At 40.2% G+C, this 20801-nt stretch overlaps 5 protein-coding genes and 2 non-coding genes across 8 annotated transcripts; 3 read left to right on the top strand and 4 right to left on the bottom strand.

Moving 5' to 3' along the window:
• Positions 1 to 548: 548 nt before the first annotated feature.
• LOC6652487 (dynein axonemal light chain 4) lies at positions 549 to 1418 on the top strand. Its single transcript, XM_002074690.4, has 3 exons — positions 549 to 755; positions 827 to 910; positions 968 to 1418. Exons 1-3 carry the CDS (start codon positions 687 to 689, stop codon positions 1130 to 1132), a joined length of 318 nt encoding a protein of 105 aa, XP_002074726.1. The 5' UTR covers positions 549 to 686; the 3' UTR covers positions 1133 to 1418.
• Positions 1374 to 10402, bottom strand: LOC6652486 (pre-mRNA-processing-splicing factor 8). 2 transcript variants are annotated; one of them, XM_047009862.1, is made up of 12 exons: positions 10327 to 10402; positions 9462 to 10122; positions 9193 to 9408; positions 8921 to 9133; positions 8729 to 8854; positions 7601 to 8020; positions 6268 to 7537; positions 6007 to 6199; positions 5202 to 5775; positions 4976 to 5126; positions 4738 to 4914; positions 1374 to 4681 (listed from the first exon to the last, which is right to left on the bottom strand). In XM_047009862.1, exons 2-12 carry the CDS (start codon positions 10103 to 10105, stop codon positions 1445 to 1447), a joined length of 7221 nt encoding a protein of 2406 aa, XP_046865818.1. In that variant the 5' UTR covers positions 10106 to 10122; positions 10327 to 10402; the 3' UTR covers positions 1374 to 1444. The 2 variants fall into 2 exon arrangements, with proteins under 2 accessions (XP_046865818.1, XP_002074725.1); XM_002074689.4 differs by lacking the exon at positions 10327 to 10402 and having other exon boundaries at positions 9462 to 10219.
• On the bottom strand, positions 8097 to 8279 carry LOC111519612. Its single transcript, XR_002724416.1, has one exon. It is a non-coding gene; the product is annotated as a small Cajal body-specific RNA PsiU2-55 (non-coding RNA).
• Positions 10403 to 11561: 1159 nt separating the features above from the next.
• On the top strand, positions 11562 to 11879 carry LOC6652485. Its single transcript, XR_006953838.1, has 3 exons — positions 11562 to 11656; positions 11726 to 11782; positions 11852 to 11879. It is a non-coding gene; the product is annotated as an uncharacterized LOC6652485 (transcript).
• A 501-nt stretch (positions 11880 to 12380) lies between these two features.
• On the bottom strand, positions 12381 to 13001 carry LOC6652484 (histidine-rich glycoprotein). The gene is made up of 2 exons (XM_002074687.3): positions 12918 to 13001; positions 12381 to 12805 (listed from the first exon to the last, which is right to left on the bottom strand). The coding sequence occupies exons 1-2, from the start codon at positions 12933 to 12935 to the stop codon at positions 12458 to 12460; spliced, it is 366 nt and encodes a 121-aa protein (XP_002074723.1). The 5' UTR covers positions 12936 to 13001; the 3' UTR covers positions 12381 to 12457.
• A 2210-nt stretch (positions 13002 to 15211) lies between these two features.
• On the bottom strand, positions 15212 to 19205 carry LOC6652519 (ornithine decarboxylase antizyme). Its single transcript, XM_002074685.4, is given in 4 exon segments — positions 15212 to 16575; positions 16645 to 16696; positions 16698 to 16881; positions 18881 to 19205. Coding segments are annotated over 4 exon segments (846 nt in total). The 5' UTR covers positions 18958 to 19205; the 3' UTR covers positions 15212 to 16042.
• On the top strand, positions 17352 to 18117 carry LOC6652483 (small nuclear ribonucleoprotein Sm D3). The gene is made up of 2 exons (XM_002074686.4): positions 17352 to 17796; positions 17855 to 18117. The coding sequence occupies exons 1-2, from the start codon at positions 17478 to 17480 to the stop codon at positions 17986 to 17988; spliced, it is 453 nt and encodes a 150-aa protein (XP_002074722.1). The 5' UTR covers positions 17352 to 17477; the 3' UTR covers positions 17989 to 18117.
• Positions 19206 to 20801: the final 1596 nt, after the last annotated feature.

The following is a 20801-nucleotide window of genomic DNA, read 5'->3' on the forward strand; positions in this document are numbered from 1 at the left end:
ACATATGTATACATATGATATAGTGTTGTAGTGGTGGGTTTTTCCCATCTCTTACCCTTACTTGCTGTCCATAGGAAAAATATTGCAAAAACTCTTAAATTTGAGGTGGTGGACGCCAAGATGACGACGTCGCCGCCGTTTCGTCTGTCTCTAGCACCCGCACGGAAATTGCTTTTGTTTGCAACAACAATAACAACAACAGCAACAATTTGCAAACAAAACAGAGCTGAGTAGAATTAAGGGGGATGCAGCAGGACGTAACATATAATGTCTGCTGCGGTTGCCTGCCTGCCAGAGAAACGTTCGTACCAAACATAAATGTCCTGGCAAGGGGAACTTTTAGTTAATAGAATCGGCGCCATTGCGGAGTCAGTCAAAAAGTTAGTTGCAAGTGAACCGCTGAGCTGTGCAGGCACGAAGAGTTCTTGCCGCCGCCGTCTGCCTGGCCCTGACGTGACAAATTCATAAACATTCACAAAATATCATATAAATATATAGCTATATATGTATATGTATATTCATCTATATACATATATGTATATACCCTTTGTTCGCCTTGAATTGTATGTCACATGTAAATAGGAATTTAACTCAATTTTTATTACATTACCCCCCCGGCGATTGGCGTGTCGTTCCGTTCGTCCTATAGTCCTAGTTATTCGATATTTCGCAGCGGGCTTAGAGACATGGCCGATGAAGGTGAAGGAGGCAAGGAAGGGGAAAAGAAGATTGTGCATGTCTATCCCTTGGTGAAGGTTGGTTCAAAGGGGAGCAAACAGAATAGGAGCTGAGATGTACTCACTATCATTTCTTATCTTCTTCTCAGCATTCGGATATGAATGAAGAGATGCGCACTGAGGCCATTGAACTGAGTATCACTGCTTGCGAGAAATACTCGTCCAACTATGAGGTATATAGTTTTGCAATCCCAACATATATAAGATTCTTATTTTCTTCTATTTTGCAGCAAGCTGCCAAAATCATTAAAGAGACAATGGATAAGAAATTTGGTATTTATTGGCATGTGGTTGTTGGTGAAGGATTCGGATTCGAGGTCTCCTATGAGACGGAAAACATACTGTATTTGTTTTTTGCCGGCAATTTAGCCATAGTCCTTTGGAAATGCTCTTAGTCGAGCAATGAATAGAGGGGATGGGAGGAGGAGAAAACGGGTCAACCAACAGTCAACGTATGTACCTAGAAACCGAACCACATTGCGAAACCATACCGTAACTTTTGTATTAACTGTAGTCCTATATGCATGTATATATGTATGCATTATATATATATAAAAACATTTGGTTAACCTATTAATGAAACCCCCCATCCAACCCAGTGCGGGGACATACACATTTCCATGGTAACAAATTTCGTTGTTGGTAAAAATTAAATGAATTTTATTACAAAAAGTGGTTTAATAAGTGTTGTTTGACTTGTCAAATATTTACGCATAGACATCTTCACGATCGGCACCGGCTCCGTCGCCTCCATCTTCAAGGTTGGCAAAGAGCAGGAAATGCGAAGTACGATGCAATTCGTGGTAAAACTCTTTCGGATTGGCCAATTGCAGTTCGTATTTCATGTTCGGGTCGTGTCGAACGCCCATGAAGTTGTAATTCCAACTGCCCTGCGACGGGACCATGAAAAAGCCAAGGAACTTGTTCGATAGCAACATTTGGACACGTTCGTAGTGCGAGGGCAGATAGCCCTTGGGATTGTTACCCTTGTCTGTGTTTTTGGATCCCCATTCGAAGCCCGAAGGTGTCAGTTTGTAGGCGGTTAGAGAGCAGGAGCCTGGCGTAAATGAGCAGGTTATCACAATTGTCTTCTCCCCGTCCCAATGAGCGTTCTCCTGCATGATCTTGGCATGCGTGGTTATGTCCTGTGGCGATAACTGCGGCAGCTCGTTGGGTTGCGTATGGATCCAGCCCAATGGTTCCATATCCTTCAGGTATTGATGTGTGGGCAGGGCGTTGGGCAAATTAATGGTTTGGTGGGTGCCCCATTGAGGAGGCATAACAATGCAACGGATCTCCTTCACCTGGGGATTGTCCGGCGGACTAACGCCGTACAGATAGCCTGCAATCTGTGCTCTCAGATCAGAGATGGTGACAAACTTCTTCAATATGTTCTTCGGAAGAATGTAGGTGTAGCCAGTCTCCTTGATGTCATCCGAGCTGACATATATGTGATTCGTGCGCAGATGCAGATTCGTGGCCGAGATGGCTCGGACTCGCCACTCTGTCTTGGAGCTAAAGGTTTGCGTCTCATAGTTGGAGGTCGTGGAGGTAATGATCTCGTCACCATGCTTGTTCGTCGTCCGCGTTGTAGTAGCCGTCAGTTGGTTCTGCTCCTTGGTCTGCTTTTCGATTTCGGCAATTTGTTGACGTTGGGCCGAAGGGGCGCTGATTTCCATACCCAGGATGATGTCACGAATCTCAGACTGTGTCAGCGAGGCCACATTCACGTTGTTCTTCTTGCCATAATCAGCCAAAATGAGATCCTTCAGTTGCACCTCCACTTTGATCCATTCCTCGTCTGTCAGCGTGGGCCAGATGTGATGGGCTTCCGTTATGGTGGTCTTATCCGGCTTCAAGATAATCTTTGTGCGTTCCGTGTTGACATGCAGAGCGCGAAGAATCAAAATGAGTCGACTAAACGCCGTGTACGAGGAGATCGTCTTCAGCCAATCGTCGTAAAGGTTGAAGAGCACCATCTGTGGTTCGGTGGCCTTGAGAATCAGATCACCGAACTTCTCCACCTTGAGGCAGGCCTGGAAAGGCAACTGCAGCTCCGAACCCTTGATCACAATATTGGGGAAATCAAGCAAATGAACCTCGAGGGGATCCAACATGCCCTTGCGGGTGACAATGATCTGCTTGGGCTGCTCCTCCACCGGCAAGGATCGAATGAGAGCTGCAACTTCCTCGGCGGTCTTCCACTTGGCCAACTGACCCAAACGCTTTTGGCCAGCCCACACAGAGGTGTGAATGATCTTCAAGAACAGCTGACCAGTGCGCGGGTTGAAGATGAAGATGGCTCCGTTGATGGGCTTTGTTGTCAGATTGCCCTCAAAAGTCTTGTGTATGGTCACACGATACACATTGGTATCGTCTACAAACCAAATGATCTGGTTGGAGAAGAGTTCACCATAGTTCTGGGAGCTAAGATACGGTTCTGTAGGCTCCGACGAGTACAGTTGGAGTGCTTTGCGAATGCGTTCACGCAGCACATAGAGGGCAGGATTGGCCTTCATGATTTTTGCCATGGCTTGTTGGATAAGAGTCTTGCATCCTGGGAACCAATTACCATAAGCCGAGTGCAAATTGTATGCCAGGTCAATGGCAATGAGCACTCCAGTGGGCGAGGGATAAATGGACATGTTGTCCGTGGTGTAGTCGAGGAACTTCGCTCTGGCATAACGTTCCACATCGTGGGAGTCGTAGTCTCCCCATCGCAACTGGATGTCTAGCCAATACTTTTGCGTCGTGGTGTTGTCCATGGTGTCTTTTGTGTCTGCTAGCAGCGAAGGCCGCGACACATTCCACTTGTAGGCAGGGAACAGTAGGATGTCGGCGCAGGAGGAGTTCATTTTGTAGGATTTACGTGGATGGATGGTCTCTTTTTGCACTGTCTCAATCTCCAGGGCGTCCAGCTCCTGATCGAACACCTGACAAAGATCCATCACAATAGACTCATGGATCTTTTGCCACAAATGGGCACGGAATATCTGAATGAGGGAAATCTTAAGCGTAGGAATTTTGCCGTGCATGAAGATACCCGTCAGATCCAACTGAACCTGGAAACCGACATAGACATTCGCTCGATTAATTGTTGGTGACCACCAGAGAGTAAAGCGACGATTCGGAATCTGATTGAGACCCGATCGCTGGGCATTTGTGAGCTTCTTGTATTTCATGGACTCCTCGAATCCGGATGCCTTCTCCCAGAACAAACCCTCCCACGTGGGGAAGTAAGTGCCCTTAAACAATGTGTGCTCTAAGATGCCCTCCACTCCGCCCAGAGCTTGAATCATGTCCGTCCGATAGTTGTTTAGATTCCACAATTTGCCATCGTGACGTTGATGAGTCCACCAGAAAGGATTCTGCTTCAGCACCTGATATTGCTTGAACTCCGTGCGAATGCGCCAGCCCTTGTCATAGGCGAGTGTGTGTCGATCCTTTTGGAAGAGTGTATTGATCCGCGGAATGCCACGATCCCAACTGTCCTCGAGATCTTCCAGTGTGAGGCGCCGATTCTGGGCGTTCGCTTCCTGCCGCTTCAGAGCATATTCCGCCCACACTCGCTGCGAGTCAATGAACTCACTCTCCCAGGGTTGTATGTAACGATATAGATTGGGAATCAACTGATCCTCATCATGCGACATACCCGAACGGAAATGAGTGATGCCCACATCCGTTTGCTTGGACCAACGAAGATCTGATTGCGGAATAAGCACATGACCCATACTCAACATTCCCAAGCCGCCCAATTCTTTTGGAGTATAAAAGACAACAGGTGGAAAACGTGAAGGCATTTTCGAGTTCAAACCGATCTTGATACGGGTTTGAATCTTGTTCTCGCACTTGACCAGCAAATCTAGCAACTCCTGCGTGTTGACCACAGCCTCGCGGAAATACGTCATCAGTCCAATCAATGCCGTGTTCCATTTGTTCACAATCTGTAATATATGCCAATAATTCATTTTCTTTCGAATGTTTTGATTTCGAAACCCACCTTGGTAAACGTCGTCGAACCGGAGGCCATTAAAATCTGTCGTACTCGATTGTGGAAGCGACCCAATGACTCATCATCCACTCGCAGAAAACATTGAGCTGTACGTTCCTTGGTAATTTCATTCTGCAAATTCCAGACACCATCACGATGGGTAAACTCCTCGTTTTGGGTGCGACACTGCAAGAGAAAGATTCACGATTATCAACTGAACTCATATTATTATTCATTTTAGTGGAACCTTTGGAAGAATGCGACACTCAAAGCCGCTCATGTTGAACAGCAAATTGGGATTATCCTTAGAATATACAGACACAAAGGTATTCTCCCAGCCAATTGTGGTCACCGAACGAGGCAGACGATTCTTAATGTCCCAGAAGACGGCGCGGCCCCTAAGAAAACAAAAAACATTAATTGAATTCAAATTATCCAGAAAGAATGTTTTTTTTTTTTTCAATGGAACCTACAAATTAACATCGTGCTTCATTAGACGCATGCGTGCATCGCGTGGCCAGCATTTTTTATTGTTGTAGCCCACAATGTTCTCATTGTTCGGGTCAGGATGCTCGGTCAAATAACGCTGGATGAGATCACGCGCCTCTTCGGCAGAGAACCTGAAGAACAAATGAATGCGATCCACATAGCGGCAATAAAGACGAATAGGATGCGCTACCTCCGTGACTGCATCCTGGAATGTGAGAAAATCGTTGGGCATTTGGGGTGGACCGGCCATTTCACTCGAGCGATGCAGACCCAAGACCAGGAGGTCCAGGACCAAACCATAATATTGCGTTATAAACGAGGAGAACTGTAGGCCACGAATAATGCCGTAGCTGTTGGTGTGATTCATGTCCTTGTAATTGATCACCACGTTGTTTTTGGCCGTCATGTAATCCGCAATGTTGTGGTCCACAATCAGACGGAGCAAACGATTGAGCAGAGTCAAATCAATTTTCTCGTAAAGCTTTTCAAAGCGCGATTCCAAGAGGACGTTGCATTCTCCTTCGCCCACATCCCACACATCCTGCAGATTGTTAATGCCTTGTTAAAGAGAATAGAAGAACACAATTAAGTTGACTGGTCTATCCACAGAAAATTGCAAACTGATTCTGGATATCGACTGATGTATTTGGAGACATCTTTCCGGCGTGAGGTTTGCAACAAGGGGATTATCAAGTACATATCACTTTGCTACAAATCACACGCCCGAAATGCCCACAATTCGTTTTAACTAAACAAATGTACTTAAGATATTTAGAATCTTTCTACTACCTTGACACCATTTGTATGCCAAGAGTGGCGGTGGTTCTGTATCACTGGGTTTGATCCAGGGTGGAAATAGTCGTCTTTTGTCCGCCTCATACCACAGATACTGATCCAGATAAGCATCTGTGATCTTCTCCAGAGGTTCCACCTCATATACGGGTATCAGATGACTATACAAGTCCATAAACTCAATGCCCACCTGTAAATTTATAAAGAACAAACAAAACACTTCAATTAATTAAACTTAATAAAGATATGGTGACTCACCTCTTTGAAAGCTCTTTGGGTTAACAAGTGACGCTTAATGCGTGACAAGGCCTCGTGGGGATTATCATAGGCCTGCTCGATGAGACCCAATTCCTCTCGCTGGCTTTGATTCAAACGCGACTTAACACTGTACGCCTCTTTGAGCCGCTCCAGGGCCAGGATCAACAGCTTTGTGTCGTGCTTGTAGGACAGTGGAGGAAAGGGAATGGGAGCAAAGCGCCGTGATTCCAACCAATGCACTGTCGTAGTATATATGGCTACAGCTTCTTCGGGTGATATGTAGGGTCCGTCCTTGAGGTAATTGTGTTGGCGTTCCTGCTCCGCCTTCAAATACAAACGCGTGAGTCGTCCCAAATTTTTCTTGCACACCGTCTTGTCCACAGTAGCACCGCGACGTATGCGCTCTCGATTGTAGTGGGCCGTATTTGTCCACCAGTCCGCCTTCATTTTGACATATCGCAAAATCATGTTCTCAATCGGGATGGGAAGACCAGGTACCTTCCATGGGATGTTCGCTTTCCAGCAACGCCACGCTTCCGACAAATGCTGCAGGATTGTGCGCGCCTTGTTTTGCTTTATGCCCTCGGGCATCATATCCACAATGTCGTGCATTACCGACGCTCGCAACTCTAAATCGAAATGCGACTCGACACGCTGTTTGGTCACCGTCTTGGCTACGCCCTTGGAGTGGCGACCCTCAAATTGACGCGACAAAAGATTGCCCAGCCACCGCTCCAAAAGAGGTGTGATTCCTCGCATAAAGAACAACCATACCCGCCATCCCGGGGCCCAGAAGCCGCAACCCGGACCCTTGCCCACGGGTCCCGTGTTGAAGCGATAGTAAATCAAATGCTTTAAATCCTTGCACATACGGATTTGACGCATCAATTTGTATTTGTATCGATACATTCCAGTCAGTTGGCCAACATGGGCAAAAATATACTGAAGGCCATCGGCCAGCTGGAAGGCATCCACATTGTTGAGGCGATATTGAACGTGCGAGTCTATGATTAGCTTGGTCAGGCGCAGAATTTCACGGCACAAATGGAAGGCATTGCCGAAACGTGACTTTTTACGCTCCTTGGTTGTCAGAGTTTTGACGGGCTTTAAATTGAAATTATAGTCCAAATGCAGGTAATTCAGATTCTTTCGATGAATCAGAAGGTTTAGCATATTATAGCCCTGGCGACAAACCTGCAGACCAGCCTCCACCCAATCCAAAGTGGTGGTCTGAAAGAATTTCGTTGCTTTAAACGAGCGGAAGAGATACCTAAATGGAAGATACAACCGACAGTAAAATCAAAAGCTATATTGAACTAGAGTAAAGACTTACCGCTTCTTTTGTGGCTTGGGTTTACGATGCTTGAGAGCATTGAGGACATAATATTTGAGTAGTTTTTGGTAGCTGACCCTCACCTTGACCGGATGGCCAGGCGGGCAATGCTCCTTGTACCAGCATTTAACCAAAGGCACATCAATGGCTCGCCGGGATCGTCCTGAACGCATATTAAATGGGCGCGGTGCCCACAACAAAGCAATGCCATTAGCCGTATTGTCGGTATAGAGGGGAGTGTCCTGTAGAAATGGTTGCACTTCATCCGGCAATGTAAAATCCTCATCATCATCGGGCAGCGGCTCTTGTACCTTTGAATTGGCATTTCGATGCGAAATGGGATTTATCAAAGGATCAAAGTAAAATGCTGGCAAATCAGGATCTTCGGTCTTAATATAGACCACATTGGGAGTGTGATACCTAGAAAATAAAAAACGTTTCTAAAGATCAGCTTTGATTTGTAAGAATGTCTTATTCCGATATGGATTAAGTACAAGTTTGTCTGCAACTATCAGCAGTTATGACTTAGTCTTTGCAATCATAACGAACATTTCTCATTGCATCTCCCTCACCATTATCGCTAAATTGGTAGTAAACTTGGGAGTGTTTCATTATTCTTACATGTCATTAGGCGCTGCTAATATATTTATAAATTGACAACGCATTTATTCTATGTACTACGTGGTAGTAACTGCAGTTCGGTGCTTACTCGTGGTTTTATAATTAATGATATATTTATCCCCTCGCGCATGAATGGATCAGAAATAAATCAGCTTTTTGTGATACATTTGATTAAATGTTCCATTGGAACACAATAGGTGCGCTTATTAATATATTAAAAACATATAACTTGGGTTTTTCCTTTCACGGTTGTACCAAAGAATTTCACGAAGTTATTTTCAATTTTTGTCAGATTTTATATGCTTAAAGCTCTCCACAAGTCAAAATAGGAATAGATTCAATTGAATGCTAAATCATTTTAAGTGTATATTCCATGGCATTATTTGCCATTGTTGTACCAACCGACAAACAGAATCTAGCAAATAACAACAAAAATGTCATTCAAAACGCGCGACTATAAATTATAAGTTAAAAAAATTATTTTACTTTTTTCCCACTTTTGCTTACCAACTTAAATGCACAAAGTGGGGCATATTGTTGTACAAATACGGAAATGCAATTCTGTATTCCGTACGAATCGGTTGTCGTATAATGACCTTATTAATGTCATTAAACTCGTTCCAATCTTCATCACTGTAATGAAAAACCAAAAAAATTTATTGGACATGGTCTAATTTTGAATAAGTTTGAAGACCCTACCCAACATTATGATCCTTGATGAGTGGTTCGAATTTGGGTCCACCCGGAATAGCCATATTCAGAGCCTTGGCCGTGAAAAAACTCTTTGGGTCAAAGAGATAAAAGAAGTTATTGTCCACGAGGTCAGTAAGCAATTGATTAGCCAATCGATAAAGCGTGGCCAATTGGGGCAGGGAAAGATTCCATTTCCGGTACGTTGAACCATTAACAAACCTAAGAAGAATATATTTTGAAACTCAATGAAAAAAACAGATTGTGAAGAATGTACTAACGGCGTGTCTACAAGGGGCCTATGGTCATAGAACCATTTGTGTACGGCGTTGTCTTCATCGTTATCCAATTCTATTTGAATGGCTTCCAATGGTTCCACATCTAGCACATTGTCAGCATAGTCTAGAGGCGGCTCCTCATCGTCAAAGGGTGGAAATCGCATACGCTTAAAGTGCCTACGATCACGCTTTTCACGTCTCATCATAATCCACATTGTTCTAAAACGGAACCCAGGTTAAAGAAATTCATCTTTAATCGCCTCATTTCTTACCCCCATTGCGCTATGTAGACGGGCTCAATAACCCAGGGAATTTCATTGACAAAAGTAATGGCTCCAGTTATGTGGTAGAGCACTTGAACATCTCGAATCTGCTCCCATGGCATAGGCATATTTTCCAGTAGCTTAAGCACTGCATGTGGCATATATTTGAGAGCACCCAAGTAGACACGTTTGTCATGACGATATTTGCGCGAGGTCATGTCTCCATGATCACGTATAATCTTTCGTATGTGCTCTGGCGGCATATCCTCCTTTTGGGTATCGATGAAACCAAACTTGCGTTTCTCTGCAAAACGTTTTGATTGCAAGTGCTGCCACTTGAGGGCCTTCTCCTGCAGTTTTTCCTCCGTGATTATATCAGGTTTTGGTGTCGGTATTTGACCAAGTCCCGGTTGTCCAGGTGTCGGTGCTTGGATTCCATTAGTTTGCCCGCCAACTGGAGGTCCACCAACCCCAACACCTCCAGGCGGAGGCAATGGTGCTCCTGGCGGTGGAATTTGCTGTATCTGGTTAGCCATTTGCTGCTGGGCATGTAGCTGCGCCTGTTGGGCATGAGCCGCCGCAAATGCCTGCTGCTGGGCCATCAATTGAGCGGCCCAGGCATTTGGCGGTATCATATAAGGTGGAATTGACATCGTTTAAGAAGTCGCATCTAGGTCAATTGATAAATGGAAAAAAGTGGATCTTAGTGGGAGTCTCACATTTACACACACACCAACTGCAGACATAGACACGTTTTGTCTGATGCCGCGCATATAGCAATTTTCACTTCACGAAAAAGCCATTAGAATCTATATTTTATTAAAGAATTTTAAACTTAAAACATTACACCTCTTTTCCTGTCCCAAACTATTACCTAATTTACAATATTTATTCGCTTTTCTTTCTTTTTCAATCAATTTTCCCGGTTTTGCAAAACGTTTACAATGCGGCAGCCATTTCTATTAGTGGTGGGTAAACAATCGATGACACTATCGATCAATGTTGCAAATTCTAAAGTTGTTATCGATATGAACGGCCAGATTTGTTATCGATAGCTTTTCACAATTTAAAATCTTACCGCCTAGCAGTGCAGATATTTGAATTTTTTACGAAATGATGACGAAAGGAATGAACAAATCGTGACACCGACCTGCAACATTTTGTCTGTCATCCAGTTTTTTCAAGACGAAGTGATTTATTAATTTTCCTGTCCACTATATCTCGTCGACTGCGCCCTCTTTCAGCATTCTAAACACCCCTACTATTCAATGTGGCTACTACATATTAAAAATCTTTTAAGCCCAACTAGTGCTTAAAATATTAAATAAAAAGCGATTATGTAAAGACATTGATTTTCACTAGGTTGAATAAGCTAAAATCATAATCTTTAAGTTACCTTATAGACAATTATAAAAGTTTCAACTGCTTTGTAGTCCATTCGTTGGCTTACATTTGAGTTTTTACTTCAATAGGTACAACTGTATATTATCATTTAGTTATCATTACTAAGTTTTACCCCAGTATCTCAGACGGACTTCAGTAAATTGAGTGGGCTGTTGTTGCTTCCCTCTACAGCCTTTCCCCTTTTTGACAACTTGGGAACCGTTCCCCCAACAGAGACCATATCGTAGGCTCGGTTTTCTACACATTGTTTTCATTGTTTACCCAAGTTTCATCAGGATCGGGAATTGAATATAAAATAAATATATTATGTATCTAATCAGGGCGATTATAATTCGAGGATTGTCGGTTATTATTTAAATCATATCGTCATCTATTTAGTTATTTAAGTGATTAGATACTTTTTCTCGGTCACTGCGTCAACTCGAATGGATGCTAAACTGGAACAGAAACATGTTTTTGAAAATCTTTAATTTGTAGTAATGAGATTCAAGATTTGGATTCAATGAATGTGAAAACCTGACCCTGATTCATTTTTTGTTTCAATATCCAATTTCCTTTTGCTCTCACGGTTAATGACTTTTCCAGAGCTCGAATTTGTTTGCTTATTCAATTTGCATCATATGCAAATTCGATCTCAGCCACTATAAAAGATGTTAGGACTGTGATTCCCAATCACAGTTTACCTCAAACATTGCATCTAGCTAGAACTGTGAGAACGAACCAAGGAAAGGTGTTAATTTGGCTTAAAAATATTTACAATCGTTGTGAAATTTTGCAAAACAATATTAACAATGGCTAAGGTAATCAGATGTGAACTACATTTGCTATTATAGACCATTCAATTGAATATTTATAATTTTCCATAACAGTTCTGGGTCATTTTGTTAGCTGTTATAGCGTTGACTAGTGCAGGACCTATAGAAGAGGTAAGTAGCTACTAACATATTTTCTAACCATTGGAAACTTATCTATTGCTTCTTACTCCCTGTTCCTAGAAACGTTTAACCGCAGACGCCGAGCCCGAGGCTACTATAGACACGGCAGACTCTATTGGATACGGTTATTATGCAGCTCCAGCCCCAATTGCTGTGGTTCCTAGTTACTATGGACGGTCTTCCTATGGCGGCTGGGGCGGTGGTTACAAATACAGCGGAGGCTATGGCTATGGACGGTATTATGGCGGTTATTACCGTCGTCCAATTTACCCCGTGTGGGGCTAAAAATTAGACCTAATTACATGAACCTCTTAACTCGTTTGTGACGTCATCAAAAGTGCTTTTGACCCCAAAAATTTCACCCGGCATTATAACAATTCACAATAAACATAACACACAGCACAAAATTAATTTTAAAATTTTTGCTTCACTTGCTCCGAAACCGGATTTTGTACGACCGCTTCCAAAGAAATTTCAGCAATTATGGCTGAGGCGAGGCTTAGGGCAGACATAAAGAAAATTTTAATTACCAACTTATTACGAGGTGAGCCCTAGACTCAAGTTAAAAGAATAAAAAAGGTCATGAAAATGTTGTCAAAAATTTTGCTACATTTTCGAAAGTTTTCAAGCGTTACATAAATATGCAAATAAATATAATTTATGAATCTAGTGGCGGCGCGAGGATCCAGTGTGTCGCTTCTTGGAGTGGTGCTGCTTCTGATGATGCTTATGGTTTGGCTTTGACTCTTTGCCCGAGTGGGATTGCCTGGGGCTCCTTTGCGACTTCAACTTATGGAGTTTATGGACGCCTCCAGCAATGAGGGGAATGGCCTTGTGGGCATGTTTGTTTTCCTCGGATTTTGGTGAACGATGTACACTGGAATGATGCTGATGCGGTTGCAAATGGTGTTGGTTCTGGCTGTGGCTTTGACGCTTGTGATGGTGATGTTGTTGATCATGATTCAAAGGCTGCATGGCATAGGCCACGGCAATAAGGATTGCCACAATTAGTATCTGTAGGAGAGCGATGATGAAAATGTAAATTATTACCGAGTCAACTTCCTAGGAAACTATCAAACCCTGGACAAAGGGGTTTTGGCTGCACTCCGATAAGATAACCACTTACACACACTGTTTTCTTCATTTTGTTTTATCAATTTTTGTAGTTCTCTATTGTCTCTGGGGCCTGTGTAAACACACTCGCATTCAATTGTCGACTGGTTTTTCGGAAACTCTTCCCCTTGTGTTTTTATATCGTTATCTTTTTATATGGTCGCCGCTCCACGTAAGTTCATACGAATGTATTTCGTATGACCGAAAAACAAAACAAAAAAAAATAACGAGTTGCGAGTTTTATGTTTATAAATAATAATAGATTTAACAGATGTTGTCTGAAGCTGGGCTTGGACATAGAAAATTTAGCGTAAGCATGACTTTGTCAGTATTATTCATTAAAATTTATATTACCCACGTGAAAGGGTAGTAAAGTCCACAATCTATATACAATTTATGTTTTATGTTTCCTTAGAATGTAAGGCCTACGTGTTCTTTTACAAAAGGCTTTTCGTTAAACATTTTAAAACTATTCCTTTTTCCATTGTTTAAAAAACGCCTGACATTAAACATTTCAGTTTTCGAATAATTAACTTAATCAATACTATTTTAAATTAAATGTGGTGTAGTTTGAGAAGGATGAAATATTCTTCATTAATATTTTACTCTTCTATTGTGGATTAAAATTCTGTTGCTCTTGTAAATTTTTAAAACATTGCACAATTTTTGTAAATTTGTAAATTTATCTGTTGGAAAAAGTTTCAAATTCAAATAGCGTAGATAGAATTTTACATATGTAGAAGTAATCTAAGGCGTAAAAATTGATTGTGTACATCGAGGAGTCGACGTGGTTGTTCCCATTACAAAGCTGTAAGAAAACCTGGTTTTTGTTTCCAAAGAAAGTACATAATAATTATAAAGTTTATCAATTGTTTAAATTGGAGTGTGATTCCAACTATTTACGATTCTTGTGCTGATTTCCAATTTACAGTTTTTGGATGACATCTTAAATTTTAAGATGAAAGTCAATAACATGTTTTGAAACTGTAACTTTCTTTATATTTTTTGCAAACTTGCCCTTTAAGCATTAGCATTAAAAAAACAAAACAATTTTTATCATTGCCATTAATTAAACTGATTTTCACTTGATTTAATGCCATAAAGAAAAGAATTTGAATCAAAAATTTTTCCATTGGCATTGAACAATGCTTATAAAAATACAATTTTATTAGCATTATAATTAATAAATAAAAATTGAATAATTAGTAATATAAAAAATGAAAAAGTAAAAGAAAATATATAGAAAACAAATATAATTATAATTTTTGTTTTTCCATAATTTTTAACATGTTTCATAATAAAATGTAACTAATTTTTTTTCTTTTTCAATGACAATGTAAGAATTTTTATTGGCAATGTTTTTTTTTCAATGCCAATGTCCAATTGTTAGAACAATAGGCCTATCTTACGGTGTTTTCTTTGTTCTTGTGAAACCAAAACTACTAACACGTCAGCTTAAAGAAAATGAATTTCAACGAATTTTAATATCAAATTTTTATATATAGAATATATATCTGGTCAAGCCTTTGCAATTTAGAAGGCTCGAGGTCAATTTTCCAAAAGAAGATTGTTTCAAAGGCAATACAAAAAGGCGAGCAGGTTGTCTGTTTAGCTATTTCAAGAACCACCAAGTTTTATCGTCAGCAGACTTTGCTAAAGAACTCCAGAATTGCAATAGCCATAACATGTCTTCAAGGCTAAAACTAGTTGATGATATATAGATAAGTTTTATTTAGTTTTGTAGTTTCACCATTATGTAGTTTTGAAAAATGAAAAATCGGGAGCATATTTTCAGAATTTTGTTCTTTAAATATTTGAATGAAAGTGGAAATCCAACTGAAATTGTTTGTTTTACTTATTTCTGTTGCTACACGTATTCATTTAATTAAATTTAGTTTGGGACTGAATATCACAAATAATATTGGTAAAGATCTGTAGTACCCACGAATAACATAGTTCTATTAAATCCAATGTATATCTCTTATACACAATTAAACCGAAGCCTTTTTTTATATAGCCATTAGCGAGTTATCTACTTTAGCTTTTGTATTAACATATGTATGTGTATATTATATATATACCTGGACATATACATACATATGTATAATCATGAGTGTCTGGCATGTTTGCCTCACTTGAGATACAGATAACAGTCATTTAAAGAATATTGCGTTTTATATAAGTGATATATTCATTTTGGCAAGATGACTGCCAGCTTTCCAATCTATCGTCCATGTGGTGTAAGATCCGTAGTACTTTAAGACCCCTACGTAATTACGTTTAGTAGGATTGTAAAAGAAAAACAAGTTTTATCTTTGAATTGCTTTCGTGCTTTTAGGGTGTTTTGTAATCTATTGATTTTAAAGTTTATTTATTGGATCTTTGCATAAGTGTGTGTATGTATATATATATATTCTATGTTGTTAGTAGCATTTTATATAAATATATTAATGTTGTGGTTTGCGTTTTACGAATGCATATAATCATTTAATCTTAACCAAAAGTTATTGGGATTCTTTTACTTGTGTGTGTGAATAAACAAAATCGATCAAAAAAGACACATTCTAATGTCTATGTATGTATATATATGTATGTAAAGAGAAAAAATAAAAAAATATAATAATGGGGAAAAACATAAATAAAAAATTGAATAATTCACAAAAATAAACTTAAAGCTAACATTTTTTTTTTCATTTTTATAGTTTTTAAATTTTTTTTTTGCATTTTTTTTATATTTTTTTGTTTGTTGTGGGATTATAAGTTTTATGTAATAGTTTACGACAGTTGCTCTTAACGTGGCTAAAACCATGGATGTTTTTTTTTTTAATGGGCATAAAATAGAAGGACTACCGCGAAGCAAGGTAGGTCGGACGATTTTGGATGTTTCGATTTTGAATTAGAATAAATTTGAAGATTTTTATCATTGAACACATTGGGGCTCAATATGTCAGATTGTGGATTAGAGTTAATCGGGATAAAGAATGCTACATATATTTTATATGATTTTATATGAATGTTATGTATGTAAATGTTCCATATTGATTATTGATTTGATATTATCGGGATGTTGGTTAACTATATCTTCAATTCGTAAATCGTTCGTCTCTTCTGCCATCATTTTCGTTTGGGGGGAGTCAACTACTCCTGGATGGTGTAAAGGAAATAGTAGTTCTCATTGTCATTGATGGCGGCTGGTGGTGCCTGTGGGGCCTTTCTAGACATCGGCTCGAAACCCATAAACAGAAATGCTTCGATCAAGCGTGCGCGTTCCGGTTGGTCCTTGCGCATCACCATTACAATGCCGTCAACCTCCAATTTGTCCTCGGCAAACTCCAGCAATGAGATGAAGGTCTCCTTGGAGCCGGCTGGCGGTAAATCCTTGGGGAAGGCGACATACAGCATATTGTTATTTGGGTTCAATATCGACATCCAATTGGTACTCTGGTCTTCGGTGACGTGCAACTTGATGGAAATCTGCACCGGCTGGTCATGCTGCAAGATCTGGCGCAGCACCTCTTGGCAATCATCTTCCGAGCACAACGAATGGATATCGTGTTGCATCGATGCCGACTCTAGGTCGGAGCATGATGAAGAGGTCGATGATGATGCCCGAGAGCTGGCCTCGTACAAGCTGCTACCAGCCGAGTCGACCGAAGACTTACGGCTGTAGCCTGAAATCGAACCATAATTCAACGTGAAAAATAAGTTTTTTTTTTGTTTTGTAAATTATACTAACTTACCCGTTAAGAGCGATGCCCTATCGTGATCTGTTCTGTGGTGGACAGGGACATCAGGACCACCACAGAGGCCCTACGCCGAGAGAGATGCGGTAGGATTCATTCGACATGTTCGTGGCGCAAGACGAAGTCGAGATGGTGCGGAACTTGCCATCGGAGGCCTTAGCTGCAGCAGCACAGGCGGCAATTCCGCTATCATTAAAATCTCTTCTAACGATACTACTACTTAAAATTGGGTCGCTGGGAGAAACAAAAAGAAAAGGAATTAAGGAAAGGATTAGGCAAAGTTTTTAAAATATTTATAGCACAACGAATTAATTTTTTTTAACCATAGTGTCGATTTTGTAGAGATCATTGCGTTTATTTACCAAAGCATTTTTAAGTTTTTTGGGGCAATTGATGGCTTCTTCTTGAGGCTCCTTAACGGCGCAATAGTCAACAGTTAACTAACTGCCACAGCGACAAAAAGCAAAACCAATTCGTTATCGCTTAATGGCCAAGCAAAATAATTAAATCTACATTTTGCCTTTGTTGTTTTTTATGACGCAGGAAACGTTTATGGTGTGTGTGTGTTTGTAAAGATAAGTTCACCAGCAGTCGCAGTCTTATCTTCCAGTTAAACAAACGCGGCGATAAAAGCGATAACGATAGTTCTCAGGAAAAAACAACCCTGTGCTTTTTTCATCATACAACATGGCGACGAATGGCAGCTGGCAACTCTGCACACACTCACCACACACACACTCGCAAACGTATAGCGTGAAAATATTTTCCGGCATCGGCATTGCGAAAAAACTTTGTTAATTACTTAAAAAGGAAAAAAAAGAGTCACAAATATGTCTATTGGTGTCCCTATTAAGGTTCTTCATGAGGCTGAGGGCCATATAATTACTTGTGAGACTATAACCGGAGAAGTGTACCGCGGCAAGTTGATCGAAGCGGAGGACAATATGAATTGCCAAATGACACAAATTACCGTCACATACCGGGATGGACGCACTGCCAATTTGGAGAATGTGTACATACGGGGCTCCAAGATACGTTTTCTCATTCTGCCTGACATGCTGAAGAATGCCCCTATGTTTAAAAAGCAGACGGGCAAGGGCCTAGGTGGAACGGCGGGTCGCGGTAAAGCGGCAATACTTAGAGCACAGGGTGAGTCAAGAAAATTGCAAAAACACGGCGGACCGTTTTTAGACCGAATTTGTTTCAGCACGCGGACGAGGCAGAGGTGGTCCCCCAGGCGGTGGGCGTGGCGGAGGCGGTCCTCCTGGTGCTCCGGGTGGCGGCGGACGAGGAGCTTGGCAAGGTGGACCCACTGGCGGACGTGGACGCGGCGGATTGTAAACCCAACGCCATCAACAACTGATTAATGGCATTTCTAACAATTAAGTCAAGGGAATTCTAACTATATTAAAAAGGGGGGATTATTATTTCAATATACAACCAAGAAATTTGTCGAAATGGAAAACCAAATCGAAGTTTAGTAGTTTTTTCTTTTATTTTCCCAAAGCCATTCAAGTTAGTAAAACCGTCGATTTTCGAATATTATACAAAGAGAGCAATTCCATGACAGTATTACAATTCGGATGTATTAAACTGGACTGTCGACGGATAGCTCTCTTCATTTCGCTATTCGGATGCAATTTTGTGCAGGGGCAGGCCTAAAAAATAAGGCAAGTGAGGTTAGCTGGGAGATTAACTGGGGGTGGGGTTAGTTTTACTTTGGGTCACGTCGAATATCATACAAAGAGAGCAATTCCATGACAGTTTTAAAATCGTTTAACTGGACTGTCGACGGACAGCTCTCTTTATTCACTTATTCGCTTTTTCTTATAGTGTAATAAGTATTTATATTGTTAAATTTAAAAAGAATAACGACAAAAAAATAACGAAAATGGGACATATACGAATCACAAAAATAAGCTAAATATTTGTCTTGTTTTTCCTTTATTGATGCCAATTAGGAACCACACACAAAAAAAAATACTGCGCAGTTGGCAAAAGATTTTAAATTGAGAGAGATTTACCGGCGAAACGAAAAAAAGAAAAAGGGGGACAACGACAGAGACAAAGGTGTGCGAGGGTGGCGGACAGAAGAGCACAATGAATACGGAACACGAGAACGAGACATGAATGTACATATGTATATGTTTGCGTCTGTGCATTAATAATAACTGCAGTTTATGGGCAACCAATTGAACTCTCATTGCAAGTGACACAGTTTATGGATACCCACCCCTCTTCCTCTCCTTCTGACGACAAATCCTTCAGCCGCTCTTCCTTCTCTGACATGAGAATAGTTGCTGCGGCCATTAAACCTAAATTCTTTTTCTCTCTTTCACTCTTTTAGTTGAAATCACAGATAAATCTACGTAGTGTTATGCCTGTATTTGATCAGTTTATCACAGTTTTGTTGCTTGGATGAGACTTTTTTATTAGATCTTGGAAGTTTACATTGAAACGATGTCGGTCTCTTGACGGAGATAGCGTATTATTGTCTTTTGTTCTAAAAAAGCAATAAAAATCTGTACAGCTCTTTTGTTGTTTATCTCTGGGTCTGCCGTGTAGCGCGTTCTGTTAGGCGTTTGTCTAGCGACTGACGACATCTTAGTAGCAGTGGCAACATTTATGAGATTCTAGTTGGACATAATAGATACAAAATGTAGACTTTCAAAACAAAAACAAGTACAGTTTCTCTGTTATGGTATACTAGTTTTGAAATATTTAAATATTTTATGTTTAATACTATAAAAGGAACTATCTTTTAGCCTACACTTTGCCTATAGTACTTACATATTTATATTTTGCTGTGTCCACTCTGACTATCAATACTAAGTACTAATCGTTTAATTAATATCAAGTGAGGTTAATTTAAATAGGTAATTGACTGAGCTTACTATTGCCATGCTTCTAGCACATAAACATCTCTACTAGCGTTTGAGTCACAGAACCATTTAGTACACATTTAGATTGTGTTTTTTATTTTTTTTTGCGTCTGCACGTGCCCCTTATGAATGTACATACGTATAGAAAATGGAAACGAAAAGCAATGACAAATCAATATATGGATGTACATATACATATAGGTATATCCATACATACATATGTACATATTAAATTTAGCCAACGATATTGTAGCCAAAAACAAAAACAAATTACTTATACACTGTGGGTGCTGCTGACTATGAAATGCCCTCAAATATATTATTTGGCTTATTCGCATTATGTTATATGAAAATATAGTGAAAACTGATCCTATATAATTTTGAATTTCTATTTATTGCGGAATTCTCTGCCTATTCCATTCGGAGTCACTTGACATTTTGTTTATCCATTACCCACATTCTTTGTAGTTTTGTAAAAAAATATGTATGACTTTGCTCACTTGTGTAGGGTATGCCAGCGGAATATAGGGAAAAAGGAATGTTGGAAGGGTGATTGGGGGCGGCGAATTTACGTACAAATATACATACATACGTGTGACCCAGTCCCGCATACACACACACACACACACACACACTTACAAACGTACGTACATATGTGTTTGAAACTGGTTTCAGTTTCATATGGATTTACAGTTAAACTTATGCATATGTACATACATATGTAAATATGTTTCTATTGAGCTCACGTTTTTGCACCACGCAATGAAATTAATATTAAATCTAAAGGCTAAAAACTTAATTTAAAACCGACACGTTTGCTCACATGAAGTTTAGCAGCGTTATTCAAATTTAAAGTGCAACCTTGTGAGACAAGAACTTTTTACGAAACGTCTTAAAGACCCCGATAATTTAGATAAGGTTGTATCTGGGACAAAGGCACGTTAACTTGTGTAACTTGTGATGATGAATAGGATGAAGTTGTTTGCAAAAGAGATATGGAGCCAAATTCCACATCATAATATAAACATGTCCTAAACAACGTGTAAACAACTTGTTGTAGGAGGAGGAGAAGCTGATTTAGATTTATAAGACGAGAAATGTCATATAAGATAAACACAAGCACTTTTATTGTATCATGTGTGTGTTTGTATGTATGTACGTATATTACCTCTTAGACCATATAGCAATAGAGAACTGATAAGATTAAAGAGAAAACTGACGTAGGAGAAGCTACCAGAAAAAGTTGACAATGATGCTGAAAGACAATCAGAT

This window comes from Drosophila willistoni, assembly GCF_018902025.1.
Source record: "Drosophila willistoni isolate 14030-0811.24 chromosome 2L unlocalized genomic scaffold, UCI_dwil_1.1 Seg168, whole genome shotgun sequence".
Taxonomy (NCBI): Eukaryota; Metazoa; Arthropoda; class Insecta; order Diptera; family Drosophilidae; genus Drosophila; species Drosophila willistoni.

Excerpts from the sequence above, each read along its gene's own strand:
- LOC6652486 (XM_047009862.1), bottom strand. The coding sequence starts at position 10,105 with ATGTCAATTCCACCTTATATGATACCGCCAAATGCCTGGGCCGCTCAA. Across the intron at positions 9,409-9,461 it reads GTCTACATAGCGCAATGGGG|AACAATGTGGATTATGATGA; the intron begins GTAAGAAATGAG and ends GTTCCGTTTTAG. Across the intron at positions 6,200-6,267 it reads CCCAAAGAGCTTTCAAAGAG|GTGGGCATTGAGTTTATGGA; the intron begins GTGAGTCACCAT and ends ATAAATTTACAG.
- LOC6652483 (XM_002074686.4), top strand. The coding sequence starts at position 17,478 with ATGTCTATTGGTGTCCCTATTAAGGTTCTTCATGAGGCTGAGGGCCAT. Across the intron at positions 17,797-17,854 it reads GGCAATACTTAGAGCACAGG|CACGCGGACGAGGCAGAGGT; the intron begins GTGAGTCAAGAA and ends AATTTGTTTCAG.
- LOC6652487 (XM_002074690.4), top strand. The coding sequence starts at position 687 with ATGGCCGATGAAGGTGAAGGAGGCAAGGAAGGGGAAAAGAAGATTGTG. Across the intron at positions 756-826 it reads ATGTCTATCCCTTGGTGAAG|CATTCGGATATGAATGAAGA; the intron begins GTTGGTTCAAAG and ends TCTTCTTCTCAG. Across the intron at positions 911-967 it reads AATACTCGTCCAACTATGAG|CAAGCTGCCAAAATCATTAA; the intron begins GTATATAGTTTT and ends TCTATTTTGCAG.